Source organism: Leguminivora glycinivorella, chromosome 10 (assembly GCF_023078275.1).
Source record: "Leguminivora glycinivorella isolate SPB_JAAS2020 chromosome 10, LegGlyc_1.1, whole genome shotgun sequence".
NCBI lineage: Eukaryota > Metazoa > Arthropoda > Insecta > Lepidoptera > Tortricidae > Leguminivora > Leguminivora glycinivorella.
This window is the reverse complement of record NC_062980.1, coordinates 5,129,950-5,152,196: the sequence shown is the minus strand read 5'-3', so window position 1 is coordinate 5,152,196 and position 22,247 is coordinate 5,129,950. Positions and strand designations below refer to the sequence as shown.

The following is a 22,247-nucleotide window of genomic DNA, read 5'->3' as shown; positions in this document are numbered from 1 at the left end:
GTTATGCAGAACAGAATGGGTTTAAACGGGCTACCTATGATAGATAATTACTCCCGCAACTTTTGCATGCAAGTACCTAGACATAAAAAAGGTGCCCCCCCCCCCAATCCAAGCTGAGTGTAAGTGCATTTTCACATTATCCGATCCGATATCGGAATCATATGTAGGACCGATATCCCATACCTACATTTAAGTCGCCATCTTTGATTTTTGCCTTTGAAATAGTTCCTATATCCGATATCGGATCGGATAATGTGAAAACGCACTAACTGTGCCATCATAGTATATAACAATTGTTTAGTAAACTGTTCGCTTTATTAGACAAACTCCGTATTTTTCGTTAAAACTTAGTCTTAAGATACCTACTTACCTACCTAGGTCTGCGCACGTCACATTATGTAAAATTGCGGCTCCGTGCGCCCTGTAAATCTGGTTTATTTCAGCTCTTTATACCACGAAATTTATATCACTGTAGGTAAGTATGTAAATCTAAGGGCCGCTTGCATCAAACCGTCTGTCACCGTTAAAAAAATTCGTCTTCTGCTGCGTGACGATGACAAATGTGGTTGATGCCAATGGCCCTAAATCATTGTCTTGCACCCGGGGACAGCTATCTTTGTTTGTTCATATTTATAAAAATGATTTTCATTGGCAACTACAAAAATGTTGTTGAAAAGTCAGAAATAGAAAAAAAAACTATAGGCACTTAACAAGTGTATATTGAAAACTCAAAAAAAAACCCTTAAAATCTAAAGTTCGTCCCTGACATGGTGCTGGTACCCCTCGTTCTCAAGGAGCCCCAGGCTGTCCCAGAAGGAGCGCTGCCCGAAGTCGGAGCTGGCCTTCATCAGGATTTTGGTGGGCGAGGCCAGCTCCAGATAGCTCAGCTCCTGCGACCCTGGGGTCACGGGAGTCCAGGCTGGTGCGGTGTTGGAGACCTTGGGTATGCTGGAAAATAAACAAATGGTGAATTTCGTTGTAGCTAGTCAAACGAGTTTATCAAGAATAACCTAACCACAAAATTAAAATTTTGAAAAAACCCCCGACCGCGACATAGTGGACCGATTTTCATGAAACATGGCTAAGAACACTCCCGACTAACTCAGCTTTCAAACAAAAAAAACTAAATCGAAATCGGTTCACCCGTTCGGGAGCTACGGTGCCACAGACAGACACACACACAGACAAACAGACAGACAGACAGACAGACAGACAGACAGACAGACAGACAGACAGACAGACAGACACGTCAAACTTATAACACCCCGTCGTTTTTGCGTCGGGGGTTAAAAACCCTGAAAAGCGAGAAATTCAAAGTTTGTATGGGACGTACGTTTTAACTCCCCGAGTCCCCCGACTCAAAAACGACGTGGTGTTACAAGTTTGACGTGTATATTCTGTCTGTCTGTCTGTGTGTGTCTGTCTGTGGCATCGTAACTTCCGAACGGATGAACCGATTTAGATGTAGTTTTTTTTTGTTTGAGCTAAAATCTGAATTAACACTCCCATTGTTCTTAGCCACATCTTTGATGGAAATCGGTCCACTACTTATATCATTTAATATTTTTTCTAGTGATGGAAATAGCTTGACAGACTTTGAATAACAAATTCTTTGGATTCTTGAAGAATGTGGTTTAGGCTTAAAAATAAGGGGCAGTAGACAGTTAATACTGTCCCGATCAGGTGGTTAAGGTTCCGTACATACTGCTCGTATTGCTACTTAGCAATTCATATGGTTCTTCTTCATCTAAAACTGTATTTTCGGTCGTTAATTTTTAAATTGCTGCACTCGTAATGCTAAGTCACCTTCCGGTATATACGTTAGTACCCATAATTTTACATAGTTTTATAATGTACATGTACCTACTTGCAGGTAATTATGAACAACTCTTAGCTTAGTTCTTTTTATTGTTTAAGAAGTTTTAATTACCAATTGTTTTTTTTTATATGAACTTGAGGGCGGTGTTACCTATTGTTACCTATTTGATTTAGGTAAGTATGTACTTACAATTGGCAGCCTCGAATAATTTAAGTAGGTTTTCGTGGTCCGAGGATTGGGTCGGGTCATTCATTTGTTTTTGTTTCGTGTTTACCGAGGTTTCCGGGCCCTCGCCTCAGATTAACAGTTAATTATTAATTAAACTCTGGGAATGGGCAGTTGTAGGTAAATAATGGGCCTATTTCAAGCATGCTTCAAATCAAGAGTGAACAGGCATCTTCTGGGCGAGCTCACTACATCGCCTTCGGCTAGTCTGTGGAATGATTTACACTAGCCCAAAAAGGGTGAAAACGATGAACAACAGACATTACTATAACATTTCTAGGTACATTTGGAGCCAGATACATAGTTTAATCTATATTTCAGTAATTCAAGTTACTATAAACAGAGTTATAAATACACGAATTCATTCCCGCTCCCAAAACCCCGATGTATGTTTATAATTAAACAAAATTGCTGTGGATATATTTTAAAAACTTAGGATGAAGCGGTATTCTGATATGCGAACATAATTTATAGTAGGGGGAAATTAGCTAAAATTACGGCATAATTAATGGAAGGTTTTTTTAAATTGAAATATGTACGTTATCGACTGAAGTTATTTTTCATCAACCCTCCCCACTCCTCCCCCCTCTGCGTCACCCCTCTACCCTCCCTTAAAGTGCCAAAAATGCGGTTTTTCTCGATTTCTGACAAAACTGTTGAAGATACAGGAAAAGCGCGTAGGAACGAAGTAATCCTTAATAAATTTACTACAAATCATTCATTAACACTTTGGTTCTAGCACTTATAGATTTCGCGTGATCCGTCACGAAAGTTGGTCTTTTGCTGCAATTTTCTTTAATGAATGTTAAGTTTTCGCCCAAAATGCTTACGAAATCGTCGAAATTTGTTTGATATGACTAAAATATTGTAACCCATGACTAAAATAAAATTAAGGGGGAAAAATCACTACCATGGGTGGAATTTCCAATATGTCTTGGAATTCCAGTAACTATTTAAGACGTAATATTTTCACGGTAGTAGTCGCTAGGAGTACCATTGATCCATATAGTATATTGATGACTGGGGATGAGCTTTTGGTAGCTGTTGGTAGAGCCCTGGAGTTTCAATCCCGAAGCCGTGAGTTCAAGTTCCACCCATGGTAGTGATTTTTCCCCCTGAAATTCATTTTCAGTTTATAATATTTTAGTAATATCAAACAGATTTCGTAAGTAATTTGGGAGAAAACTTAACATTCACTAAAGAAAATTGCAGCAAAGGACCAACTTTCGTGATGGATCACGCGAAAACTATAAGTGCTAGAACCAAAGTGTCAATGAATGATTTGTAGTAAATTTATTAAGGATTACTTTGTTCCTACACGCTTTTTCTGTATCTGCAACGGTTTTGTCAGAAATCACGAAAAAACGCATTTTCGGCTATTTAAGGGGGGGAAGAGGGGTGACGCAGAGGGGGGAGAGATGGGGAGGGTTGATTAAAAATAACTTCGGCCTATAATGTACATATCCCAATCAAAAAAAATCTTCCAATAATTATGCCAATATTTTCATACATAACTTTCCAGAAGCAACGTACTAGTAACTCTCTATAATACTTCGATCCTCTTTGCCTATAGGTAGGTAATACCGGGTAACGTAGCCAAATGTACAAAATGCTGACTATAATATCGTTATAGGTACGGTACGATCATGCTCGCACTTATGCGATCCCGATAAGAGCCGAAGCCGAAGGGTAAAAGCCGAATCGTTAACTGGTTTTAATCGCACTGTAGTAGCTATTTTTATCGCTCGTCCGTATTGGCGCAACAGAGCCAGACTGCGTCTTGATCGGCGTTTAGCGTCAACGATTATAATTTCGAGTTCGACTAGGCGGGCAGCTAAGGGCAAACTAGCCAGAAATTGTAGAATAGGGCTCAGTCGACCGAGGAACGAGACAACGATTTTCACGCTCCCTTGGTCTTGAAATCTCACGGTCTGCCTGATTTTGTGATCAACTGCCGATATAAATTATTGCAAAATAAAGAGACCATATTGCAAATTGTAAGGATACGATACCCAGTGGTGGAACAGCTGTAGATCATGTCGATCAGGTGCCCATTTCTCGATGCTACAAGTTACAATTTACAAGCGGTTGCCAATGTCTAATATGACAAGACGGAAAGAGACTTCCTCCAGTAACTTGTAACTTTCAGTTTTGAGAAATGGGCCCCAGTTCTTCCGTCATCCTCTTCTCACCAGGGTTGTCAGAAGACAACATCGGGAACTTGTTATGGAACACGACATAATGCGTGGGTTATTCCTGTGGATATGCCATAGCGCCTATCAGCCACGAACGTCCACTGATGTACAATAGTTATTTGTTATACAAGGGGGCAAAGTTGTATTTTAACGCCGAGTGTGGAATTGAAAAACGGGCAAGTGAAAGGATTCTATAGTTGAACGCAAAAAATGCGTTTATCAAAGCTTCCAGTAGTTCCACAGGTGGTAAATCATCTTTATTACTAGATTCACCTACTTTTATCAATTTTAAAGCAGTTAATTTGACTTTATTCAAGGTCAAATTACTTGACCCACTAGTGGATAAAATGCGTTTTTACCCGCTGCTATTAAAGGACAAAACACGTGTTTCCGAGCTAGTGAGGGGAAAAGGACTTTTCTATAGAACACCACCAGGATCTCTAGCACATTGCAGTCACCGGTACTATCAACACTGTACGAGACTGTACTGTCCATCTCCTTTGTGGTCAAAAATATCATCATCATCATCGTATCAGCCCTTTATCGCCCAATGCTGAGCATAGGCCTCTCTTCTAGTACGCCACTTTTCCCGGTCAAAAATATAGCAAGTTGTAAGGAATATTATACCCAGTTGTGGAGTAGCTGTAGATCATATCGATCAGTTCTTCCGTCATCCTCTTGTCGTCGGGGTGTTCAGAAGACAGCATAGGAAACTTGAAGATGTGGAATACGTCATCAGCGTGGCTCACTCCTGTGGATACAAACATTCTAATTTTAAATTTGTTTGAAGCCAATAAACGTTATATTTAGAATTATGGTTAGCAGTGTGTTCTGGAGCAGGTTATTTAAATAGCAAAAACATCATTATGAAACCTTCTTTTCCAGATCTATCATTACAGGTTGATTTGACGACCGGTCTGGCCTAGCGCGGATCCAGGGGGGGGGGTCATGGGTCAATATTTATATTTATTATTTATTTATTCACGAAAGCTGGTACGAATGGAATGAACGAAACTTTTATTATGTGAATGACACCTGCATCTGTATACAGTCGTACAGCATGGCAAATAAAATAGAAATGGAACAATTTTTTTTTCATAGCAACACTGACTTTTTTCTTAGGCCGGCAACAGACAGTGGCTAACTGACAGATCTGTCAGTGTCAGTTTGCATACAATTTTTTTTTAAGATTATGAAAATTAAGACTCGTCTGTTGCCGGCCTTACAGAAGCACAGAAGTGTCAAAGCGGTATACATAGACGGTGGCGCCCCTATTATTTTGTACTCTTTTTTGCCAGGCTGTCAAGAGTCACTATTTTCATTCACTCATTCGTTCCGTTCATGACAACTCTTGTGAACTGATCCTGTACGAGTAAGGCAGGCCACACACAGTCTTAAAAATTCATATTCTTAAAAAAGATTTGTATGCAATCTGTCAGTTCAATCTGAAAATTCTGTCAGTTTGAACTGACAGGTTGCATACAAATCTTTTTTAAGAATATGAATTTTTAAGACTGTCTTTGGCTTGCCTAACTTTGGCTATTGAGCATCCGCCTTACCGTAATTCTTGTCATTCTGTGCCATCATGTTAGACAAGCTCTTCTCTCCACGGAAGGAGTAGCGGTACAAGTAAGTGGGCTGTCCAGACTTCGCTGCGTGAATCTGCGCTAGCTTTCCCACGTCCACGGCGAACAGACGGTCGCCTAAAGCCTGAAATGCGTAATTATTTGAATTGATAATGGAAATAGGTATGTAGCATCGCTCGCAAACGTTTCTGTATGATAAAAAAAAAACAAATTTAGTATGGGTTAGCATATTATTACTGGCCAATTCTCAATGTGAATTGAGAGTACAGTGCCTACTAAGATAAGATGCATTTTTATAGTCGCTATACGGCACCCTAAGGAGTTTGGGAGTTGAGAGAAGGCATGGAAAAATTCGCACGCATCAAGCAGGTCATCGTGGCTAAGTTGATCATAGCGACGGCTCCGGTAAAGCCGTCGGCCGCAGGTTCGTTTCCTTTAACTCAAAAATATGTAGTATTTATCGCTCGCAGACGTTTTTGCATGATATAAAAACAAATTTCGATAATGGAAGACTTATATTGACCGAGATATAGCTGTACTCTGTGTTTACCTTTTTGATTTTTTTGGGTAGAAAGTCGATATTTCTGGATGAGAGGCGAATCTATTTACCTGTACTAACTGAGGGTACGTCTCCTGGCTAACCGGCTTGCCTCCAAGGTACTTCTGCTTGATCTTGGCCGCTACCACGGGCCGCTGGTCGATTGGCAAAGTGTCATTGTACTCGAAAATGTTGCTGGCCAGTTGCTCCCAGTTGGCTTCTATGTAGGCTAATGTGTCTGGTGAAATTTGGTAAGCTGGAATCAAGAAATTGACTTTGGTAGTAAGCAGGTACTTGCGGCGTTTTGGGTTAAAACCTTATGAGGCTTTTTTTATGACCCAGAGGGAATTCTTTATGGATCACACTGGCCCGGGAGAGCCAAATGAGTATGTCAGACTCCAACGGAATAAACTTGGTCAGCGGGGTTGTGTGGAGGAATTCAGCATAGCGCATAATTTATATGTAGAGGAATTTTAGGGTGATTTTTTTGTATTTCATTAATAAATTATTTTCCTACTCGTAATATTGGAAGTACTGAGGTGCATTTGTATTATGAAAACACTATGAAAGATTATACAATATTTGAAACGTGAACAAGGAAAAAAAGTAGAAGTCTCCATAAAAAAATAAACTGAATTTCACGCCTATTTTTTACTCTGGAAAACTAACTTTAAATATACCTCTTTGGCACGTGATTTATATATTGCTCTCACTACGCGTGCCAAAAACAATTCTCAACTGGACAATATTAATTTCTGGGGTCACAGATCACCTCGAATACCTACAAGATACTATGAACAAATAATTTTTAAGAAAAAAAAACCGTCGCCTTTCAGGTTCTGGTGAAAGCTACTTGCGAATGTTGGATTATGTAGAAATGTGTAAGTATTTTTAAAACTGCTTTTAATGCTTTAATTATTAGATGGAAACACAAATGAATATACGTATAACGTTAAGGTTTGAGGAGTTTCCTCAATTCCTCATGAATCCGATTACAAGAAATCGAAGCTTGACAAACTTTGACTTGAAAACTCAATATGCTTAACAAACATAACTAAATAAATGTCACTGTTCTGAACTTAAATGCATGCTTTTCTTACAAAAATACCAAAGTCACTATGAGTGTGCCGTTCAGATTTGAGGAGTTCGGTTCTGACCATCATCAGCAGTTCCACTGCACCAAATATCACTGTTCTGGACGTAAGTGCATGCTGTTCTTATAAGAATACTAAAGTCACTATAAGTGTGCCGTTCACATTTGAGGAGTTTGGTTTTGACCATCATCAGCAGTTCCACTGCACCAAATATCACTGTTCTGGACGTAAGTGCATGCTGTTCTTATTAGAATACCAAAGTCACTATAAGTGTGCCGTTCAGATTTGTGGAGTTCGGTTCTGACCATCATCAGCAGTTCCACTGCACCAAATGTCACTGTTCTGGACGTAAGTGCATGCTGTTCTTATAAAAATACCAAAGTCACTATAAGCGTGCCGTTCTGATTTGAGGAGTTCGGTTCTGACCATCATCAGCAGTTCCACTGTACCAAATGTCACTGTTCTAGACGTAAGTGCATGCTGTTCTTATAAAAATGGCAAAGTCACTATAAGCGTGCTGTTCAGATTTGAGGAGTTTGGTTCAGGCCATCATCAGCAGTTCCACTGCACCAAATGTCACTGTTCTGGACGAAAGTGCATGCTACTGTTCTTATAAAAATACCAAAGTCACTATAAGCGTGCCGTTCAGATTTGAGGAGTTCGGTTCTGACCTTCATCAGCAGTTCCACTGCACCAAATGTCACTGTTCTGGACGTAAGTGCATGCTTTTCTTATAAAAATACCAAAGTCACTATAAGCGTGCCGTTCAGATTTGAAGAGTTCCGTTCTGGCCATCATCAGCAGTTCCACTGCACCAAATGTCACTGTTCCGTACCTAAATGCATGCTGTTCCTTTAAAAACACAAAAATCACCATATGTATGCCTTTCAGATTCGAGGAGTTCCCTCGATTTCTCCAGGATCCCATCATCAGAACTGGGTTCTGAGAAAAATAGGACCAATCTGTAAGCATATACATTCAATCAAAAAAAAAAAATTTCAAAATCGGTCCAGTAACGACGGAGATATCGAGGAACAAACATAAAAAAATAAAATAAAAAAAACATACAGACGACTTGAGAACCGTCCTTTTTGAGAGATTTGAGGCGACGGTTAAAAATATTAAAATCTCATATGGTGGCCGCTTCACGGGTTTTAGGTAGGTACTTAATTAATATACATATAAAATATTCAAAATATTAAACGTTTTATTTACCTAAAATAAAGCATAATATTATCTACGACGCTACACAGTTCTTTATAATTATGTCCTTATGCCCCCCATCATAAATCTAAAGTGCCTTGAGGAATTAATACGGAAACCTAAAAAGAAAGGGTGGTAGTTTATGTCGCAAATAAAGTAATATCAGTCACATAGGAATCAAATTTACAACAAGAAGTCCTGTGATCCAAAAATCTGATTCCCTTTGCGAGCATAGGTTCCGATCCTACCGACTGCGCCAAAGTTATGAACTTATAGGGCGATGTATAAAGAAACACGATGTTATTTCAATGGCGGTTTACTCAAAACTCTGGAACATAGTCAAGCGCGAGTCCACATATTTATACTTATGACTTATTATGAACTATATATATATATATATATATATCTACATCAAAGAGGTTCGAGTATTATAGAGAGTTACTGTCAAAGTAAAATGTGTAATCAGAGTGATTAGACTGCCATAACACAAGCTTCGACACAAGCTTAAAACTTTTGAACCTCAGTTTTGACAATTTGGCCCATATTGTTAGCTTGATAATTATGTGTTAAAATGTCAAATATTAATATTAGCGCCATCTAGCCGAGCGTTCCCCAAAGGTGTAACGCCATCTAGGCCATTGTACCTATACGTCTATACGGAATTACATATATTGTGTCTTTGATCTACATGTTATATCTTGTGCAACTATGACATTTGTCAAATAATGTCATCTTATATACTAGAAAACAATTTCGTTGAAAATCTCGGTGAGCGAGTCAGACTCACATGCACTTGGCCAGTTTACAAATAAAACTTACACGTTTTTATTGTGTTTTTTGAAAAACTATCTCCATCTCTATTAGTGTGTCTGGGGTGCAATACCATTTATTGTCAATGGCACAGATAAATCGCACTTTATAAAGCCTTTTACGCGGGTGACACTCGCACAAAAGAATGAAAAGCAGCTGAAAACAAATATATATCGCTTAAAAGTTTCTGCAAAAAATAGGTCATCGAAATAAATTACTTTGGAGTGCACAAGCTTATGACTATTCCCAAAAGGGGTTAGAAAGCACATGGTTTAAGTTTCAGTGCCATTCTTAGCAATTAAGGGGTTAAGAGAAAACGAAATGTGATATTGCAGTGATAGGTTGGTAGCCCATCGTCCACACCTCAATTCAACCCATATCCCATAGTCTACTTCTACAACACCTATGAGAGGAAAAACCGACCAAGAGCGTGTCGGGCCACGCTCAGTGTAGGGTTCCGTAGTTTTCCGCATTTTTCTCAAAAACTACTGAACCTATCAAGTTCAAAACAATTTTCCTAGAAAGTCTTTATAAAGTTCTACTTTTGTGATTTTTTTCATATTTTTTAACATAAAATATGGTTCAAAAGTTAGAGGGGGGGACGCACTTTTTTTCCTTTAGGAGCGATTATTTCCGAAAATATTAATATTATCAAAAAACGATCTTAGTAAACCCTTATTCATTTTTAAATACCTATCCAACAATATATCACACGTTGGGGTTGGAATGAAAAAAAATATCAGCCCCCACTTTACATGTAGGGGGGGGGGGGGTACCCTAATAAAACATTTTTTTCCATTTTTTATTTTTGCACTTTGTTGGCGTGATTGATATACATATTGATACCAAATTTCAGCTTTCTAGTGCTAACGGTTACTGAGATTATCCGCGGACGGACGGACGGACGGACAGACAGACATGGCGAAACTATAAGGGTTCCTAGTTGACTACGGAACCCTAAAAAGGGTGGTGGGTGGTGGGGCTGTGAGGAGGCCGGGAAAATATAGCTTTGAAATATTTTGTGCCTATCAATATATTATATTTTAATCATAAGTTTCAGTGTAATAAATCAGAATTTACTAGCGAAGGGTTCAGAAGCGTATTAGAAATGTGATAAACATTTTCGGGAAGGACAACTTAATAACTTTTTCTACGTAATACGTTTGATACCTTAAACATAACTGACATTATTAATGGGAAATAAAGAGATACAATTCACTCCATTTTTTTGAACTAGATAAATAAATAAATAAATAAATAAATATTATAGGACATTCTTACACAGATTGACTAAGGCCCACGGTAAGCTCAAGAAGGCTTGTGTTGTGGGTACTCAGACAACGATATATATAATATATAGATAAAATAAATATTAGCAGACTATAATCATAATTCAAAAACAAAGCCCTCTTCAGACGTGACAGAGGTGATGAGAGGTACTTTATGCATCGCCCCAGCCTGTGCTGCGTGGAACGGGTACTGGGTCAGGAACGGGTCTCTGGTAACTAGTTCCTCGGTCGACGAGAACTAAATCAACTGATGGAATATAAGTAGATTCTACAGGAAGGAGTTGCTGTGAGACTTACTAGCAGCAGGGTACAAGCCCTCTTCAGACGTCACAGATGTGATGAGAGGTACTTTATGCATCGCCCCAGCTTGTGCTGCGTGGAACGGGTACTGTGTCAGGAACGGATCCCTGGTGTTAGCTGGTTCCACGGTCGGAGAGAACGGCGTGAACATCTGTTGGTATGGGAACTCCTGGAATGGAAAAATGCTGCTGTAATTTTTTTCTTTTACGTCCTCCTGTGGCAGAAGTGTGATCGGCTCTTTATAGACCACCTACGACACCTTTAGACTTGAAATATTTGTTAGAACACGAAAGATATTGCGATAGATGATAAAAACACGATTGCGCTACCACCGCTATTGTTAGTTATGTCCTTCCTTTTTTTTCGGTATTTTTTCTACTGTAAGATCGATAGAGCTCGGGATACCAGTAGGTACTTATAAATGATTTTTTTTTCAAATAAAAACGTTATATGAAAGTTACCAATTAGTAACAATACAGTATCCCAAATTATATGTCCGTTGATTCCCTAAAAGGATGCCGTTTAACAATATAAAATTCTCAAATTGTTCAATAGGCTAGTTTCCTACTAGTCAAATCAGCTTCTTTTTATGAACTGTCAAAACGATTTGTTAATATGGAATTACTATGAAATACTGAGGAGTGACGTCACGGTCAATTCATTTACTTTATATCTTTCTCTTTGACTTATTAAATAGAAATTATGTTTAAAAATAACTACTGTCCATATTTTTCTTCTAATTATGTGGTGCTTTATTGCGTGCACTACATAAAATATTTTATTTTAAGTATAGGAAACTAGCCTATTATTGTGAATTCTATTTTGGGCAGATTGTCTTGTCTTTGTTGATACTATATTTATTGAGCGAGAAGATTGCGTGCGACTGTGTAAATATTTAATATACACTCACGAGGCCATGCCATGTATCATTACTATCATTAGCATCAAATTCCAAACGCTACCTATTCTTTATTTTAATAATGCGAAATTTGTACCTCTTATCTCCTCAGTCCTCGTGTATCAGTTTATGAGCAGCAAAATGATCCAAATTCAAAAACAAAACAAATTACATCACTCAGGAGGTTAGTATTTTAATTCGAAAAGTTGAAAGAAAAGTTTCGGTAAGCCTTAGTGAAAACGCATCACATTATTCGGTCCGATATCGGATGACGGAAGGATTTCAAAGGCAAAAATCAAAGATGGCGGCTTAAATGTATGGGATATCGGTCCTACATCATCGGATCGGATAAAGTGAAAACGCGCTTACTTTGGGATTTTAAACAGCGCGCCAAGTGGGAAGTCACGGAAATACAGCTTATATCTTAACATTTTTCTAGAGATGTCAGGGCATCAACTGGACAGGCATATAGGTACCTTGATGGTAATCCTGTACTAGAGGCAGTTGACCATTTCTCGATTGGTATTGGTAAGGAACTAAGGAAGCCAACGTTGGCCGAAAGACTCTTAACCCTGTATTCATAATAAATGTTTACTAAAGTTAATAGCCGCTAATAATTGTTTTTCCCTTACCGACGTATTGGTATTATAGAAAGGGACAAACGATTTTTATCATCTAGTCAACTTTAGTAAGCGTTTATGAACAAGGGAGTTCGTATTCTACAGAGGATTTACCAAGTGTTTGATCTAGTTCCTCCCCAAATGTCACACAAGGTTTACTGACGATTCGCCAAAAAATGTTTCCCAAAGTTTCACATCCCAAACTATTATTCCCAAATTATCATTTCCCAAATAAACGTTTGGCAAAACAACTTATCGCAAATTGATATTTAGCAAAACTTTTTTTGGCAAGTATTTGTTTCCCAAAATATTTACTTGGTCAAATTTCATTTTACCAAATATTATTTAGTCAAAGGTATTGTTAGGCAAAATTTCCATTTCCCAATATATTGTAATTAAATAGCGCACTGGAAATTTGTTGGTTGGTTTTATACTTTGTTTTAACTTCTGATTAGCAGAAACGTCTGCAATCGGTGCCACTAGGCTTAGAATAAATTTAAAAGTGGAAAATGTCTGCCTTGGGTGAGACTTGAACTCACGGCCTCTGGATCGATACTCCAGCGCTCTGCCAACTAGCGTTGAAAAAACCGGAAAAAATCAAATGATTTTTCCCGAAGTTTATGAATTTTTCGTTTTTTTCGGTATTTTTCGGGTTTTTTAAGAAAAAAACAAATACATTATTAAAATTAGTGTTCTATTAATCGGTATCGGTCGGTAAGGAAAAAACAATTATTAGCGGCTATTAACTTTAGTAAACATTTATTATGAATACAGGGTTAAGAGTCTTTCGGCCAACGTTGGCTTCCTTAGTTCCTTACCAATACCAATCGAGAAATGGTCAACTGCCTCTAGTACAGGATTACCATCAAGGTATTAGGTATATGCCTGTCCAGTTGATGCCCTGACATCTCTAGAAAAATGTTAAGATATAAGCTGTATTTCCGTGACTTCCCACTTGGCGCGCTGTTTAAAATCCCAAAGTAAGCGCGTTTTCACTTTATCGAAAATTGGAATTTTCCGGCTTTTTTCATCGCTACTGCCAACTGAGCCACCAAGACTTCAACCAAGCCAAGAGCGCTGGAGTATCGATCCAGAGGCCGTGAGTTCAAGTCTCACCCAAGGCAGACATTTTCCACTTTTAAATTTATACTTTGTGCCCAAGATTTGTGTGAAATAATGTGAATGTCGTACTTTTTTCCTCCTGCTGCAAATGTCAAGGATGACATTTTCACTTACATGTCCGGTCCGGATACATTTTATTACCTGATGTTTTCAAGACCATTATGTTCTATTAATTTTTAATTACTTTAAAAGTTATCTCCGGTTTGCTCATTGTCAACCTAACACGCTCCTCCTCGCTTCGCTCGTCGTCGCACCTAAACTGACTTTGTCACACACGACTTTTCTGTTACAATACTAATAAAATTATTACATTACATTTATGCCTTGTAATATTTATTGTCAAACGTGGCTTTGCATGGTGTCATTAGTAGAAACATTTTTTGACAAAAAAAAATAGTTGACAAAATAATTTTGTCTAGTAATTAATTTGACAAAAATAGAGATGTACCTTTTCTTGTCCAACTGAAGCACTAGGGAATAAGACTGAAATTATCATTTGACAGATTTTATGTTAAATTTGGCAAAAAAAATCTTCGGTAAAATACGATCCCGTAGAAATGAAAATGCAAATGCCTAAATATTTTCGAAATTTGCGATGTGAAATTTTGACCAAACATGTTTTTGGGATATAAGTTTTGCCATTAAAAACGTTTGCGAAATAAAGTTTTGTCTAAATAAAATTTGACTAAGTAAAATTGTGCCAAATGATAATTTGACCAAACAAATTCATTGCGAAACATATCTTTGCCAAACAATATTTTGGGAAATGAAACTATTGCGATATGATTATTGGGAAATGAAATTTGACGAAACGTTTTTTGGCGAAACGGCAGGACACCGTCACACAATGTTATACTTACAAACATTTCAGTCTGGGCTGCCACCACAACCTCAGCAGGCCTGTACTTCAGGCAGTCGACCATTTCTTTGTTAGTGCTGGTCGGGCAGCCAACGATGGCTGAGAGACTCTTGGCCTTCTGCAGAGGCTTCACAGAGTGGGTCCAGGAGGCGAATGCGGCGCCGCTGTAGGCTATACCGCGAGCGAAAGTACCTGGAAAGAATAGCATAAAAATAAGGGGCAAATAAACTAAATAAATTAAGCAAATTAACCCATCTTTAAGTAGTTAAAAATATGGGGTAAGTAGCCGAATAGCACAAACGCTCACGAAACGAAACGCTCGTAGATATTTATCTCTATCGCTCGTGCGTATTGGCGCGACAGAGCCAGACTACCTTTCGCGGCGTTTTGTTTTCGTTTCGCGTCGGAGAAATGCCATTCTACAGGGCTACATGGCCTATGCCCATGGGCCATGGCTACAGGGCCTGTACAGAATTTCAGTTGTTCCTGACTCAAAGGTTCAAATAATGCCTGCAGGATTTCCACGCTGACCGAACTGTTATCTTAGAGACCTGTTGGACCAATCACGACCTTGAGTGAGGTCGCAACCCCATTTTCACAAACCCCGGCATATTTTCCTAAACATTTGGCGGACGTCCAAGCCCAAAGGTCCCATGCCACAGGCACAAAATCGAACGTTAGTAAATTAAATACTATGTCTGTACACATGCCTTATATTATTAATTTTATTAGATTTATAAATACGCGCCGCGGTGTTTATAATTGACGACTTTCAAAAAGTCATAGCAAAGAGGCCATTAAAATAAGTCTGATAATAAAATAGGTATCCTAAAAATATCAAGATCTATACATAGGCAGCAATTGTAAAAATAGCAATTTGTCTTCACAGTAATCTAATAAAACTTAACTAAAATTGCCTTTCTATTCGTCATGTCATAATATTTACATCTCTCAAACCACGCCGTACGCACGGAAAACACATAAATAATAAATCTAAAGTTGTTTGTGTCTGAAACCATTCTAAAACAGTCTGAAGTAGTGAGCATTATATTCTTTGGACTGAAGTCACAGACAACCGGATATTATGTATGTCAACAACACGTCAATGATGGAAACAGTCATAAAAGTGAGTTGTTTCGTTCCCGACTTTCAGCATTGTGTTTGACGTTTGGCATCGGGCCAATGTGCTTATGTGGAAATTACGATAAAAGTGGAAAACGCTCTGTAGTAGGTAATGACTTTAAATAAAACGTTTAGTGTATTGACACTAGCTCAATTTGGAGAAATATTCCCCCGGACGAAAGCCTCGAAAACACCGATCAGACTTTGGAATGCATGGGATTCTGAGGTAAGTTTCTGCTTGTACCTAGCTAAAACTGTTGCTACGATTCGCCTCAGTAGAGAGACAAGAGACTTCACTTTACTGCCCTAGGTATGGAGTGTACCTACTTCCGGAAAATGGCGGGTCACAACTGTATGGACCGGGACAAGTGGCGTAATAAGAAGAGTGGCCGTAGGCGATAAAGGGCTGATATGATATGAGGATGATATAGTGAGGCATGGAGCATCATGCCATTATGGGTCCTTTTCCTGGTAAACGGTATTACCACTGCTTTGCTTGAATTGATGGAGAGTTGTTGGTGGTTGCACCACCTCGCCACTTGTCTCAGTGTCGTCGCCGTAAGTACGCGTCTATTATTTATTACCATGTTGCCTGTGCTCCTTAGGTGCCCAGTTTTTGTGGGCCGAAGGGAAATCTGGCCCTTTTGGCTTAGATGCCTAGCCTGCCCCAGCACAGATAACTACTAGTAAGCTCAATAGCAATTGGCATCGCATGATCAGTTTTGTCGAGCACTGGCCATATATTTGGCTAGTGTGGGATGACCCTTAAATATTTGATGGCAAAAAATAATCCACACACATAATACATTATTCATCAACATAAGTAGGTATATCAGAATAAACGAGAACCCTTAGTAACAAAATTACTCCGACAAACACGTATCTAGTCTAATATATTATGCAATCCACTTTATCGATAATAATTTGTTTGCACTGAATTAAATATAAGTAAGTCTATTTCAAATAATAAACAGATAACAGGCTCCTTGAGACGTTTACCCTATCTAGTATTGGCCGGTCAAGCATGATATTAACCTGAGTAAAGTAAATACAAATAATTGGTATTTATAAACATGCCGTGTCGTATCTAGGCAAATATTTAATCCTCGATGCCCAGCACGTACAGTAAACGTACTAGATTTAGATAGAAGAAACAAGTTCATCTATTTGTGTAGGGTCGGTCCCTATCGTGTCAGATTTTGTACCGAAGTTGTTACTTGCCTGTGATTTTAAATATGACTAAGGCCCTTCTTCTTCTTCCAGTGCCATCTCCTACCGGAGGTTGGCTATCATTAACGGTTCAGCCACGACATCGGTCTAAGCGCGACAGCGGGTAGCGGCGGCCATAAATCGGAGCGAGACACAGCGATGGGACTTTTCATTCGCACGTATGGCTGCCGCTCACCGCTGCCGCGCTTAGACCAATGTCACACCTCGGACACTGGCGATTAAACATATGAAAAAGGCACGTTCCTAGCACACAGTCTAAGCTCGTGTAGGTGAACGCGTTACTACGCTTGTATGAGTGAAATATGACAGGTCGACTGTTCGCGTTTTTGACAGGCGGTTACTGTGAGGTAACCGAGAGGGGGTGGGCGGCACTTTCAGCGGGGAGCGGGAGTGGCCATACTGTACGATAGTACTCTTTATTATACTGTGCCAATGTCGTGGCTGGGCCGTAAGGGCTATACGGACTTTAGATACCTACAGCCGCGCGGAATAATGGGCGAGTGCTTTGATTAAACCATGTTCGTAGATTTTTGAGCCAGGAGTTACGTCGTCGTCCGGATGATCGTTTCCCTTGGATCTTTCCCTGGATTATGAGTTGAAGGAGTTCATACTTCTCGTTTCGCATGATATGACCGAAATACTGTAGTTTGCGTTTTTTAACTGATTTTAAAATCTCGACCTCTTTTATTTACTAACTGCAAAACTCGTTCGTTTGTCACTCTATCTGTACTAAGGCCCTTGAGTGTTCATAATTTTTGTGTTGTGGCAATTAAATATAACGTAACGAGGCATTTTTAATGTTTTTGTTGACTTCAACTTACAAAAATTGACGCCCGAAAGCTGCAAGCTGCGATTAAAGACGGACAACTCAGTGAATTTTTCTGAGTTCATTTGACGCGCTAATCAGATACGTTTGCTTGATATGGTAAACGGCCATAAAGAATACACATCAGTCTTTGGAAAGAGACAATTAACGTCACATAAGCAAGAAAGAGCGCGCGTGCTTTAACACGCACAAAATGATCCATTTTGTTTGACAACCCTAATGTTTAAATTTGTTTGATAACCCTAAATAATTAATAAAATAAATATTCTAGACATGTATTTTTATATATACATATAATTATATATTTTTTGTTTAACGATTATTTTTATATGAAACTGTATATTTTAGACTCAATATTATTATGAACAATAATTACAACAATAAATTGCTCTGATAATTAGGTTAGATTAAGATAATAATATATATGTAATGAACTATTCATAAGAGCTTGTAATTAGGCCTACATAAATAAAGATATTTTTGAGTTTGAGTTTTAATGAGCAGAATAAGGCACGCCACACACAGTCTTAAAATTCATAATCTTACAGATCAATCTGATAATTCATAATCTTAAAAAAACAAGAGTGTGTGTGGACAGTCTCACAACTGTATGGAACTCCGTGCACTCGATCTGATTTTTGTAAGATTATGATTTTTTCAGATTATGAATTTTAAGACTGTCTGTTCCCGGCGTTACGGATTCGAATGCACGAATCCATACTAATATTATAAATGGGAAGTGTGTGTGTCTGTTTGTTTGTCCGTCTTTCACGGCAAAACGGAGCGACGAATTGACGTGATTTTTTAAGCGGAGATAGTTGAAGGGTCACTCTCCATGTGACATTGGCTACTTTTTGTCTTTTTCTAACGCGAGCGAAGCCGCGGGCAAAAGCTAGTTCGAAATAAATGGGACTTCAATCGCTGTCAAAATGTTATTTTGTTGGAAGTTTATTCTCTTTGGGTGAAGGTATAGACGGTCAAGCAAATCTTGTCACTAAAATAATGCGCGTAATTGAAATTTTCTATGGGGCGATAAACCTTTGCCTTTACATTTTCAATCAACTTTGAAGTGCTATGGTCCATCGATATTGTCGATGATTTCGCCAATAAGAAGGCACGTGCAATAGGCTACTTGGCCCTTTTTTAAAGTCTGTCTTATATGATTAAGTATTGTCCAATTAACCGAAATAAAATATTACGATATTTTATTATGACCTAAAAACAATCAGGCGAAAACAACAGTCATGTTAATCTATAGATTTTCTGTGCATCAGGTCATTCTATTCGAAAACAACATTTTCTGACTTTTTAAGTATGAAAGCATAAAGTTCAATATGTCAGTGATTGTTTTGACATGAAGTAAGGTTCGAATTTGATGACGTCACTACATCGCTGACAGCGTTTTCGGTGGCCAAAATAAATGAAAAATTACACACATTTTTAATCGAAAATACGTAGTCATCATACACTTTTAATACCCATCTATAAATATTGGTTTATTATGTCAAATACTACAGAAGACGATCATTTATTGTGCCAAATTCGATATGAGTCTAGTAGCCTATTGGTCTGTGAGCCCTATTATTATTATTTGCCGTCTTTTTTGCGTCAAGATTTTCTTGACCATCGTCGTACTTTAGTAGATAACCTACCTATTTATTCTGTGCAAATACCCACGTAATACCTACACCGGAGTATACACTTGACGTCAGGATTAAATTTAGAAGGTCACTTTATCCCCGACATCTTAATTTGTATTGCTTTGATCTATTATGGACAAGTATTAAAGCGACAATAGGCTATCAAGGCCTGTAGCCAAGAGTACTATCGTTGACGCTAGTCCGTAGCGTATCGTAAGCTTTATGAGCTATATCTCTATCAATCTTCTGTACCTATTGGTACTACACAGAGTAGTGATGTGCAAGTTGCGGTAACATTCCATAAAAACCTTAAGTTTTTTGAAAAATTCACGACACTTTCACGAAAAAAGTCGGTTAAAGAAAGTTTCCACCCTTACAATTGTCCGTACAAAGTATGGAAAGTTTCCGAAGTTTTCCTATGTGAAAATTTCAGAATTTTGGAAACAGTTGCGTATCGTCACAGACCTACATTACCTAATTTATAGTCCTCGTCATCGGTTTCGATGACGGCGATCTCAGCAAATTAAAAATTTAATTGCTTGTTATGGCCTCTGCTTATGTGGCTGGCAAGGCCGAACTTGGTCTTAAAAACTGTTTTGGCATAAATAATACAGAGTAAGTATGTACAAAGAGGATTGAGTATTAAAGAGAGTTACTGTCAAAGTGTGTGCCTGTGTGGTGACGGGTTAAGAATTTCACCACCCCTTTTCTTCCCGTGGGTGTCGTAGAAGGCGACTGTGGGATATGGGTCAAATTGTGGCGTAGGCGAGAGGCTGGCAACCTGTCACTGCAATGTCACAGTTTCGGTTTCTTTCAACCCCTTATTTGCCAAGAGTGGCACTGAAACGGGTAGTTTCATGTGCTCTGCCTACCCCTTCATGGGACACAGGCGTGATTATATGTATGTGTATGTATGTATGTACTGTCAAAGTAAAATGTGTAATCACAGTGCATAGACTGCCATCTCTCGACACACGCTTAAAACTATTGAACCTCAGTTTAAACAATTTGGACCATATTCTTAGCTTGATATCTGTTAAAATGTCAAATATTTATATTAGCGCCATCTAGCCGAGCGTCCCCCAAAGGAGTATCGCCATTTAGGTCACCGTACCTTTTTCTGTATGGTTTTGAGGTACGTTTTTTCTTAGACTTTATACGTCTATACGGAGTTAAGTATGTCTTTGGTATGTATAAAGTACACTTCCTACAAAACCGTCATTTGACGACAGTTCTACGTAGAATCATGATTGCCTTTCTTCTACTATCTTCTTCTTTCATTGTATCAGCCCTACATCTACTGGTATCGTTTGCCATCGAGCGTCAATTGTAGGTACTCTTGGCTATAGGCCCAGTCGAGATTAATATTAATCGACGTTGCGCCTGTGTGATGGACAGTCGTGTTTAGCTAAGTCTAGCAATAAATACTATTAGGCCAACAGTTTATTCTAATTACGCACTTGGCTGACTAATATAAAACATAGTGTCCACTGACATGTGTGACCAGTGGATAGATATATGGCACCCTAGTTATTAATGTAAAACATGGAAAATACCAATTAGCTGGGCACCGTTAATCCAATAGTTAACTTTGATAATCGTTAATCCGTTACTAAACAAGTTAATTTCGTTAATTGTTAAAACGATACATTTAAAAAAATTTAACGTAAGTTAAAGTTCATCGATAATCCGTTAACACGTAAAAAAAAAATTGAATTTAATTGTAGGTATTCACTGCAATCATGGTCACTTCCTGTACCGTTGGGGTTGCCAAAGCTACCCGATTTATGAAAATCGGCCTGTTTATGAAAATCTGGCCTACAGAGAGAATTCTTGGCTGCATGTGGAAGGCTGTGACCTGAGCTACTGCCGAGAGCTGTGTCAGGAGAGCTGCAAGATCACAGCAGGCTGGAAGTGAACGTGGTCGTAAATTGTGCTCTAATTTGCTGCTAGAATCTTTTCGTCTTCCCTTACAAAAGAAAAAAATGACAACATTTTCCTCAGGGTTTTAGTTTCCACTTGGGGAAAATTACCTACCAAAATTTTGTAATTTAATGTATTATATTAAATATTACCAACACAAAAGTATTATTTTCAAGTTGTTTCGAAGGTATTGCGGGCTTAAAACTTTATCGAACATAGTTTATAAATTTGATAACACTATCAGTTTTGTTTGGAAAGAAGAGACATTAAATTACTTATTAATTAAATTTGTTTTTATTTGTGACTGTGATCTACCTCAAGTAACCTTTATATTGATTATTTCAGTATCTATGTACTCTGTACTCATTTTGTTTGTAAACGAGAGAGATATTGAATACCTATTCATTATTGTTTTGACGACCGGTCTGGCGCAGTCGGTAGTGAACCTGCCTGCTACGCCGCGGTCCCGGGTTCGAATCCCGGTAAGGGCATTTATTTATGTGATGAGCACAGATATTTGTTCCTGAGTCATGGATGTTTTCTATGTATATAAGTATTTATATATTATAATATATCGTTGTCTGAGTACCCACAACACAAGCCTTCTTGAGCTTACCGTGGGCCTCAGTCAATCTGTGTAAAAATGTCCTATAATATTTATTTATTATTATTTATTTATTGTTTGCATCTCTGAGACCTACCTCAAGTAACATATTAATTTTAGTATCTCAGACATCTCAGTACTCTTAGTATATCACCAATATTGTCACAACAAAGTCAACAAATACATCAGGTATATTGTTGTTAGAGAGCTGGACATCTTAAATATTACAATCCATTTGCATCTTACATCTTACATTAAATATCCATAGAATGAAATAATGTGTCAGTAAATAATACCACAGAAGCTTATTCTGCCGTCTGTAATGGTCCTTATTAATTAAATTG

General features: G+C 38.3%; 1 protein-coding gene across 1 annotated transcript in view; it reads right to left on the bottom strand.

Annotated features, from left to right (window-relative positions):
* Positions 1–701: 701 nt before the first annotated feature.
* Positions 702–22,247, bottom strand: part of LOC125230382 (venom carboxylesterase-6-like) — a 39,726-nt gene continuing 18,180 nt past the window's right edge. Inside the window, exons 5-10 of the mRNA XM_048135520.1 lie at positions 14,560–14,750; positions 11,057–11,228; positions 6,435–6,619; positions 5,799–5,949; positions 4,867–4,990; positions 702–948 (exon numbers count right to left, since the gene is read on the bottom strand). Of these exons, the coding sequence (XP_047991477.1) occupies positions 750–948; positions 4,867–4,990; positions 5,799–5,949; positions 6,435–6,619; positions 11,057–11,228; positions 14,560–14,750 (1,022 nt within the window). The 3' untranslated portion in view covers positions 702–749. The remainder of the gene's footprint in view (positions 949–4,866; positions 4,991–5,798; positions 5,950–6,434; positions 6,620–11,056; positions 11,229–14,559; positions 14,751–22,247) is intronic.